This window comes from Lactuca saligna, chromosome 3 (assembly GCF_052625555.1).
Source record: "Lactuca saligna cultivar CGN05327 chromosome 3, ASM5262555v1, whole genome shotgun sequence".
In the NCBI taxonomy this organism is placed as follows: Eukaryota; Viridiplantae; Streptophyta; class Magnoliopsida; order Asterales; family Asteraceae; genus Lactuca; species Lactuca saligna.
In genome coordinates, this window is record NC_136419.1 from 56,466,189 (window position 1) to 56,477,004 (window position 10,816).

Genomic DNA, 10,816 nt, shown 5'->3' on the forward strand with positions numbered 1-10,816 from the left:
AAGTGTGAACTTGTACATACACGTTAACTTCACGAATCCGATTTGCTTAAACCCCGGATTGATATGACTGGTTGGCTAGTTTGCCCACTACGACTGGGAGTGCTCAGTCGGCTGAACCTCCACCCCTGATGTCATAGAAGTCCCCACACATACCGTTAGGAGGACGTAATCCTTGCTGTCGGCTCCAATGGTGAATGTGACTTCCCCAAATAGGAGTTGGTCCCTGAACGTTTCCCCTAACTGCGGGAGGTTGAGCGACCGGTGGGTTGATTACTTCGGATTCTGAGTCTGTCCCAGAGTCCTCCCCTTCCTCCAACTCTATAGGTTCCTCATCTTCTTCGGGATCCTCCTCTACCCATCCTCCATTGCCCTGATTCAGGTAGTAGGGATCCCCGGGTGGATAGAATCCAGCCATTTTGACTGTACGAGGATAAGGTTATAAAAATTGTCCAAAATTTGAAACATGTAAGTCTAAATATGTAGGTTAAACTATTGCATTTACCAAATACTCCTATAGTTTTTAAATTTGTATGTTTGATACTAGTGTTATTGTGGTAAGTTTGGACTTGTTGCTCACTATGACCATTCCTCGACATACATTAGTCCGATCTCGGATAAATATAGTTGATCAGGCTATATTCGTCCCAAATCCGATTACATATTCGAGGCCTAGTCGTAGTGTCCAACTTGTCTTAATACTTCTTGTATAGTTCTAACAACAAAAATGACTCGTTGTATGCATGTATTTGTGCTTTTACGACCCAAATAATTTAAGCTAAATGAAACGCAGTTTAGGTGTAAAAACGTTTTGTCAGAGGGTTTTAGTCCCTATGCATTTATAGTTTGTATATCTTATGTGGTTCGATATACTTAGTTCACTATAAACAATGCTCTAATACCAATCTATCACACCCTCAAACCAGAACGGCGGAATCGTTCGAGGGCGGATGACTTCATGTAGTATCGTAACAATTGAATACATAGTAAAGAAAGTAAAACAATCATCATATATATAATTTAAAAGTTACATTGTTGAATGATACTTGTTTCAAAACAAAATTACAATATGATGACAAAATGAGTTTAAACTAACTTCTTAGCTTCACTTCTCCAAATGATGAAGTTTACCTGTATTACTGAATCCCTGAGAAATACAAGTAAGTTTGAAAGAGTAAATAAGCATTTAAATTGGTGAGTTCATAAGTATTTAATGTTAATGTTTGTATGAATTTGAATGAAATTGTTTGTAGATGTTTGAAAACTCCTAGAAAATCTTGTATTTCCTACTAGTATAAAAGTAGTCTCCTACCAAGACCCAACTGTTTGAATGTTTGCTTCTAAAAATCCAATATCTTTCCATAATTGTGTAGTAGTTTACATGTTCCAAAACTGTAATGCAATAGTGTTTTTCATGCCTAGGATAGTAGATTTATGTATATAAAATCACTAAGGCATTTGATAACCCCATAAATCAACGTGTTGTTAATACTCCATGTGAGTTTTACAACCATGCTATTGACCCAGACTACCTGTAACAACGTTCATTACGCGTTGGAATGTTATGACGTTTGTCAACCCCAGACTTATCGGTCTAACTATAGCTAATAGTTTAGGTGCGGGATTGTCAATCCCGTATAGATCTATACACAAGTATCACGCTCTCCCTACAAGAGATTATAGTATATAATACAGGACTTTAACTGAACACTTGAAAGTACGTGAAGTTGAATGTCTCACAAAACTTAGTATCAAATAGATTTACATATGAAAAGTCCATTTGTTGTTGTATATGAAAGTATTTCCTTGATATTGTACTTATAGTATGCAAAATCTCCTAATTTCCTTGTAAACTATACCTATTATAGTTTTTTTCCAGAAGTGTGTTTCGTTTGTATGGTAAACCCTAGTGTAGTGTCGAATTTATATGTAAAGTATAACATTATTAAACATTTATACTCAAAATATAATTAAAGTGTTTTATATTTATATAACAACATATTTTTTATTCTGAAAAGACAAGGTGTTATCGTAATATGTGTTGCATGCGAAGGTTTTCATATGATAGTTATAAATCACATATGATTGATTATATAACAATAAGCTTTATGTTTGTCACGCGACGATAACCGTGTGTATACTGTATTCCCCCTCCCCCCCCCCCCCTTAAAATTGTATAAAAGCATTTACAAAACATTTGAAAACGTAGTTATAAGGGTATGAACTCACTTGATAGGTTGAAGATGGTGAGACGAAAATGAAGCAGAACTCCGACTAGAGAAAACTGGTTTTCTCGGGATTCTCAGGAATCTCGGGAGCGTAAAACCTTCCTTCGGAACTTGGACGTGAAGACCGGGGCTTCGGGATATTACGCAAAACGAGGGAAAAACGCAAGAGAAGTTGAGCAAAATGAGTAAAGAAACCCGGAACCCTCACATCCCTTTTATAGGGGCTGGAACCCTCGCATACGTGGGGCGTACCTCCGGGTTACGTTGGGTGTACCGGAAACCATGCAGGACACCTTCCTTGTTTGCTGGACTTCGGATGGGATGGGGGTATAGGGGCATAGGAGAGACGTGGCTAATCTGAGGCCCCGTATGGCTACGTTGGGCGTACTCCGAAGTTACGCTGGGCCTAACCCTCCTCAGTTTGTGTGCCTCAAACTTCTAAAATGCGTAAGTTTCGCATACGAGCTCTGTTTTTGATATTCTTTATATCCACGCGTAGGGGAAAATATACTCTAAAACTCTCATTTAGACTTTGTCGGTTAATTTTGACTTTATTTTTAATTATATATTTTTAATAGGCCAGGACACGAAAAGTCCGTTAAAAATCCACAATTTCTTCATCCGATGTCCGTTTTCGTCTGTCTTTTTACCATTGTACTACTATTGTCGAGATCTTCAACTCTCGTTTAGGTTGTGTCGGCTAACTATCGCTCGATCTCTATTTCGAGTTTTTAGCTGTCTACCGTTACTCCGAAACTTAGAAAAATCCTAACTTCCTCATACGAAGTCAGATTTTGGCGTTCTTTTTATGTATATTCACGGTTTAATGATGACTATGACATTCGTTTAGGTACTTAAGGCTGAAAAGTATTTTATTGAAATTTCGAGCTTTACACTTAATAGTGTTTTACTGGTTTTGCTGCGGATTTTCGATTGCTCATAACTTCTTTGTTAAAACTCGGATTATTTTATGTTCTTTATGTTTCTGAAAACCTAGTTACAATATCTATTACTTTATGTATCCCCCAATTGAGACTTTTGAACATTTCATTTCTGATGCTATCTATTTTTTTTATTTATTAATTCAAAATAGATTACAATATTTGACTTATGTCATTATATGGACTTGAAATATCGGATTGTCATAGAGTGCTCATGAGATATGGAAGGATTTAAAGGATTTTTTCAACATGCTAACAGTCCTCGTATATTTCAGATCCGAAGAGAGCTTGTCAATCTAAATTATAATTAGGACTCAATTGGTGTTTATTTCATCAAATTGAAATCTCTATCTGAAGAAGTCATCAATTTTAGGCCTCATTGTACATGCAAAAAATGTGATTGTAAGGTGTACAAGAAATTGAACGGTATTTTTAAACATAATACATCATGAAATTTTCATGGGGTTAAATGAGTTATTCTATCAATCTAGAGGTCAAATTCTACTCATGATTACATTGCCCTCAATTAATTGTGTTTTCCCTTTAATGGCTCGATGATGTTTCCAATGATGAAACATTCTATGGCCTTTATGGCTAAAAGATCCACTCCACCACGAAAACCTCAAACCAATAACTATATATTTTCAAACATGGATCGTCCTTACTGTACTCATTGCAATTTTCAATTTCACACCATGTACAAATGTTACAAGTTACATGGTTATCCTCCTGGATAAAAGTCCAATAATTCTAACAATTATAAGTCAAGAAACGAGTCTAATCATGTTTTTGTTGTTAATGCAAATGATGATCCTAATGCTCACATTCTTCTATCAACAATGACTTGGCCAATATGTTCAGGGGGGTCTCCCATGATCAATGTCAGCAAGTTATGTTTGCATTATTAAACCACATGATAACTATCAATCCACATGAGGAAACAACCACATGTAAATGTTATTCTCTTTGAATTATTTCTAAATAAACATCTCATAAATGGATCATAGATTTTGGAGTAACCAGACATGTTTGACATGTGATTACTATGTTCATGAATAATAGAAAAGTAAGTCATTGCACTATTACTTCTCCAAACAAGATAACTCTCCTGGTGACACTTATTGGCGATGTCAAGATAGATCACTTGTTTGTTCTTCGGGTTTATATGTTCGTGCATTTGATCAAATTTTAATTTATGTTAGTTCCCTCACCAAAATTCAGAAATTGATGATTCAGTTTACCAGTCGTCATGCTTTGATTCAGGATTTGATCAGATATGTGTGTGTGTGTGTGTGTTTGTTCATCATCGATTTGTAGGTGTGTGTATGTGGTCTAGGGTTGAGATTTGTTGTTGTTATGCTTGTTATGCTTCTTTCCCTCTTCTTCTTCTATATCAATTATTGGTTTTGGGTTTGTTTGAAATTGTTCTTGATCTCGAGTATTTGAGCCTGAATGTGAGAGACGACACTTACCGACAAACACATACATATCTTTTATTTTGTTTTATGATTCTTGATTTTAGATTGTGGTTGAACGCTTGATTGTTTAGTTTTGTGGGTTTTCTTTGGTCCTATAGGAATTGAAAATTATTGCAAAAATATGGGCGAAGAAAGATAGGTTTGGGGCCTTTGTATAAGACAAAACTTCATAAATAGTCCATGTGGTAGTGAAATGACGGAAATGTCCTGATATTGTTTTAATTAAATGGTAGTTAATGGCCAAAAGTTGACGGAGTGAGCAAAAATGAATGTTTGCTACAAGTAACTGGAGTTTTTAAAATATATAAATTTATATAAAATGGCATGGATATAAACTAAAATTGGAATGTAAGGATATGATAAATTAAAGTTTGTAAACTATAATTATCAAAAGTTAAAAATCATCCAAATTTTAATACCAAGTACACTAGTTAAGATACTCAATTGGTAAGAACTTTTTTATACAGATTAGGTTATGTTTAACGTATTAACTGAAAAGCTAGTTGTTATGTGAGAAAACTAATTAATAGCTGAAAAAACTAGCTACTAGCTTATAAGCTAGTTAATAAAAGATAACTTTCGGTTTAAAAAAATAGCTTATAAGCTAGTTTTTTTTTAATGCTAAATACAAGATAATCCTAAACTGCTCCTAAATCCACATATGTCTCGGAAAAATACAAGATAATCCTAAACTACTCCTAAATCCACATATATCTCCGACGAGACTTGAACCTTCAACCTCAAGGAGGGAGGACAACACCTAATACCGTTGGGCTAGAATCGTAAGATATAAAAGGGCATATGTAAATATGACTTTTATACATATTTAAGGGTATATTTGGAAAATTATACTTTTATACATCTTAAAAGTTAGTTCAAGTAGCTTTTTAAAAAGCTAGCTTTTAAATTACTTTTTAGCTTGCCAACATGACAACTTAAAAAAACTCGAAAAATAAGTTGGCTTATCAGCTAGCTGTGGAGCACCAAATCCAGCCTTAGTAAAGTTGTGTTTGACACGTCATAATTAGCTTATTTTTCGAATTTCTTAAGTTGTCACGTTTAGCAAGCCAAAAGTAGCTTATAAACAAGTTTTTTAAAAATATAATTTGTCAAACATAAAAATTTTAAAAATAATAATAAAATAATAAAATAAAATAAAAAAAATAAGCTACATATGGCGCACCAACCTTAGACTAACCTTTTAGGAGTTTTTTTTTAAAAATTTTCATATATACCCTTAATTAATTACAAAAACTCTATTTTTTCTAAATGTCTTTTTATATCATTTTGTATCTTTCAGCTAGCTTATTTGTCTTATCATCTGATTTTACCAAACGTTGTTTTCTATCAGCTAGATTTTCAGCTATCAACCAACTTTTCATATAAAATCTAGCTTTTCAGCTATCAGTTAGTATACCAAACATACCAGAAATAATAATTTTTTACAAATAAAATAAATAAGTTGTTTCAATTTTATAAGAACTTAAACCAAACATTTTTTACATGTTACAAGTGTTTCGGCATATTATTATATGATATTAATTTTGGTGTATAAATTTATATGATAAATATTTATTATTTTGTTAGATAAAGATTGATAAATTATAGGGTATAGGTCATTCTTGGTCACTTAACTTTTGGTTTTGTGCTTATTTTTAAGTTTTAAAAGGTCATCAAACTTTTGCCTTTGTGCTCATTTAATCACTTAACTTTTGGTTTAGTCACATTTAGTCACCTAACTTTTAAAATTGTGCTCATTTAGTCACTAAACTTTTAAAGTCTTTTAAAAGTTTGGTGACTAAATGAGCAAAATTTTAAAAGTTATGTGACCAAATGAGCACAAATCTAAAAGTTAAGTGATTAAATGTGACCAAACCAAAAGTTAAGTGACTAAATGAGGACAAAATCAAAAGTTTGATAACCTTTTAAAACTTAAAATAGTTAAGTGACCAAATAAGCACAAAACCAAAAGTTAAATGATCAAAAATGATATAAACCCTAAATTATAAAATCCGTTTATATGATTGTTTCCAATAATAAAGACATCATGATTGTAAAAAAAATTATATTTAACTATACAAGTTATACTAAAAGTATGGATATGATTTATTTATTTTAAAGTGTATTTTACTCAGTTTGTTAAAATCTAAAAGAGTTTTTTGTTAAACGCTAGTTGAAGTAGTTTTTGGATTTGAAGTTTTTTGTTTAACCCAAAAGCTACAAGTTTTTGCCGTCAAACAAAGTTTTTTTCTCAAGTTTTTTTTTTAAAGCTAGAAATCAAAAGCTCCCAAAAATATATTTCGAACATGCCTTATATGTTATTAAAGAAACTAAAACCCAGGTTTGACATGGTTAAAAAAATCACAAAAAATGCAAAAACCTAACATAGAGGACCATATCGGTAGTTTACTCTTTATGTTGTATAATTTATAAATGGATAAAATGGTGAATCACCATTGACTATGTGTCTTAGTGTTACTAACAAATCAAATGATCCAAAATAATATAGATCAAAATAATATGAACAAATAACCTTTATATGATTCATACAAGTAACCTTTTACAATAGGGGACAAAAAGAGTAAACATGAGGGGAAAGACTCATTGTCAATTTGTCATGAAATCATGTTTTTTTAGGCATACATATGGTACTTTAGTTGGACATTTGTCTCATAGTGATCTTCGAGAATTCCAAGTGTGACACTTATGTCATTCCTAAATAGTCAAAGTAGTCAATTCTTAAACACACCTTACATTGTGCAAAATCAACAACAATCACAACAGTTCTTTCTATTTATAATCATGTTACCCTAAGTTGTAGCATTTAAAATTTTAAACAAAAAATGTTTATGGCATCAAAAAACCTTTCTAACTCTACAAAGAATAAAAGATTCGACATACATTCCAATTTACATACAACTTTGTTATTTTATGAACACAATCCAATTTACTCTTTCAAGATTTACACAAAAGAACATCATCATCATGAAAAAATATAGTAAATTACACACATATCAAATTCAAATTTAACAACCAATTTTAAGCCCTGTTCTTAAAAACCGAAGAAGAAGATCCAACACCCCGTGTCAATGACGATGACTTAAACCCTCCAGACAACAACTCAGATGCTTTTGTTGCATTTATCCTTCTTCTTTTCACCTCAAGCTCTGATCTTTTTGAATTGGACGAATATACCCCTGAAAAGATGGAACTTGACTTGATCAACGCGCGTTTTTCATCCCTATTCTTGTTGAAATTTGAAGAAAACTTGACACGTTTAGCAGCTGCAATGTCTTGTTCAGAGGGTGGAAGTAGTCTTATCCCAAGCCCCATTTTTCTTGCAGATGTTTCTTCTTCTGCTACTCTTTTCTTTTGACTCTGTTTTTTAAAAGAAATCATTATAAGTTTTACAAAATTTAAAAACCAAATAAGGTAATAAAATGACAAAGGTTATTAAATTTACATACCCTAAGTTTGGCACGTAAAGATTTGTTTAATGAATAATCATCCAAATGTCTGGAATCAGATACTTTTTGAAGTCTCACAAGCAAAGGTTCAGCTTCTTTTTTCTTCTTTAAATCCTCCTCTTGATGTTCAAGGCGATAAAAAGGATCAACTAGCTTGTTTTTCTCTAATAAAATACAAACATTTTGATGGTCAACTCTTGGTCAAACATGTTACATAACAAATCTTGAATGATAATATTGAATTATTGATACTAATTACTAACCTTCCTCAACTTGAAGTACCATAGTTTCTGCATCTTCAGGTTCAAACTCTTCAACCTTCTTTTGGGCCCCACTGATAACCAAATACTCACAATTCTTTGGATCTGTTTGAATCACAATTACATGTTTGCAGCATGGAGCTTTCATGGTGAAGCTCCATATCTGAAATAATAATATCAAGAATCATAATGATTAAGATTCCTTGGTGTAAAGGGTGAATTTGGTGATATTAATTGTAAAGTTTTGGAAATTTATAGCTTACCTTTGTAGAGTAATAATTTCCAACTTGTTTTTTTTCTGCATTGAATCTTACACCCTTTGCAATCATGGAATTGCAACCACCACACCAGATATGGTAAGGCATTTCAAATCTTATGATTAAGATTCCTTGGTCTAATTTTCTTGCTCTTTCTCTCAAGGCATGTTGTCCATTGAACTTGTTCAATCCACCCTGAAAAAGAAGATAGATGATTATTGTCATACATCATAATCTTTGATTAATGACTTTAATGTTTAATAGACATGTAATTATTATATATATTCAAACAGCATACCTTCTTTGGTTCCCATTCTGGAGGGTAGTAGAAGTTGTCTGCCCTAGCAGCTGCAAGTGTCGACTGCAAAACATATAAATGGTGTCATTAATCTGAAAGTGTATGAATTATCTAGTCTTTTATGATGATAAAGTGACTCTACATTTGGATTTGAAGGAATTTATTATTTATGATTCATGAATGTAGGCTATTGCATGACCTAGAAAACCTAATCAGTTAGAAATAGGAAATAAGAGAAGAACTACATTAAAATCTGGATTATGGAGTTCCGAATCCTAAACGCATCTTCTTTTGTGCAATTGGCATAGGGTATGAATCAAATTACATAATCTTAATGCTTCTATAGATTGTGGGTTGTGTCTTACACTCCTAGATTTAGGCCACCGCAGCTTTCTTTTAGGTTAACTATGTTAATACCAACATCAAGATCTTCTCGTAAGCATGGAAATTAGCCAAAATTACCCTAAAGTTTCCCAATCCTCTTTGTTTTTCTCCAATTACACTAAAAAGAATCCCTAGCCCTCATTCACGAATCAGACACATGATGCTAATTGCAAAACCCTAATTGACTCAAAAGGGCGATCTACAGGTGAACAAGATCACAATACTTTAAAAAACATATATGAAATAACAAGATCTTTCTATAACAACAGGATTTATGTACCATTGTCCGGTTTTAATTATTGTTCTCTGATCGGTGGATCACGATGAGCTCCCAAACTTCGGTTCTGTAGATTGTGCGGAAATAGCCTCGCGCTGGTTTCTATCGAGAACAAAAGGTTGAGATGCTTTTTTTTATAGGATGAAATTGACGACGTCGTTTGTGGTTCCGATTTTAAGGCTTAAAGCGGTGAAAGAAACTGAGAATTAAGAAAAAGATCAAAAGGCCCAATTAACCGTTGGCCCATTTGTATGTTTTATTTGTCACCCTAAATCCAAAACGTTATTTTACAAAAAATTTCAAAAGATATTTCAAAAATGCCATTAGTAAGATAAATTTTATCACAACTTTTTTTTTGATTATAATCGATGGAATCGTCCATTACGATACATAAGAAAAATAAATAAAAAATTGTCTGTAAGAAAAGAAACGTCACAATATTTTTTTTATACATGTTAAAGTGATGGAAAAAAAAGAATATCTTTTACATACCCTCCCAGTTTGTCAACTTTTGGGGAAATGATAGCAAGAAGGATATCGTTGTCTACATTAGAAAAACTCTCCGTTGATGCACTATACACCGAGTGGCTTTATACCAATAAAGAGAAAAATAACAACTTAAATAATGAATTTATAAATAGAATTGAGGCTTTAGAGACAATATTTCTTTCTATAAAGATACTTGAAACATTTGTTTGATATTCATCTTATTCATAATATAACAATAGAAATAACAACAATATCTCATTCTCATACAAATGGGGTAAAGAGAGGTAGGAAGGTCGACAACCAACACCGTAAGGATGAGATATTGCTTTTGTATTAGACATTCAGTAAAAAAATGCAAATACAAGTAACTAAATGAAAGTAAAGCTTTTCAAAATCACACTCACATTGAAATTATCCTTATATAGTGAAATTATCCTTATATAGAAAACGTATGGTCATAAAATCAAAAACCACGTACATTAGAGGAATCATTCACTGTAGAAATGGCAAATGGGAAAACGGAAAGTACAGACTGTATATACGTAGGTTGTACTCTAACTCTAGATGGTCATTCTTTCCAAATAGACCTCATGTTGGTCTCAATTAAAAGTTTAAACGTCATAATCGGTATGAATTGGTTAAGTCGTCTTCGCACCGACATCGTGTGCTTTGAGAAAGCAGTTCGTCTTAACCTCCCTAACAACGAAACCCTAGTTATCTACGGCGACAAATCTAGTACG

The 10,816-nt window shown here is 32.7% G+C and overlaps 1 protein-coding gene across 1 annotated transcript; it reads right to left on the reverse strand.

Annotated features, from left to right (window-relative positions):
- Positions 1-7,519: 7,519 nt before the first annotated feature.
- Positions 7,520-9,730, reverse strand: LOC145036614 (uncharacterized). Its single transcript, XM_078985076.1, has 6 exons — positions 9,591-9,730; positions 8,927-8,989; positions 8,635-8,823; positions 8,375-8,534; positions 8,112-8,275; positions 7,520-8,022 (listed from the first exon to the last, which is right to left on the reverse strand). Exons 1-6 carry the CDS (start codon positions 9,591-9,593, stop codon positions 7,684-7,686), a joined length of 918 nt encoding a protein of 305 aa, XP_078841202.1. The 5' UTR covers positions 9,594-9,730; the 3' UTR covers positions 7,520-7,683.
- Positions 9,731-10,816: the final 1,086 nt, after the last annotated feature.

Coding starts and splice junctions, on each gene's coding strand:
- LOC145036614 (XM_078985076.1), bottom strand. Junction 8,824..8,926: donor CAGAATGGGAACCAAAGAAG/GTATGCTGTTTG, acceptor CTTCTTTTTCAG/GGTGGATTGAACAAGTTCAA. Junction 8,535..8,634: donor GAAATTATTACTCTACAAAG/GTAAGCTATAAA, acceptor TTATTATTTCAG/ATATGGAGCTTCACCATGAA.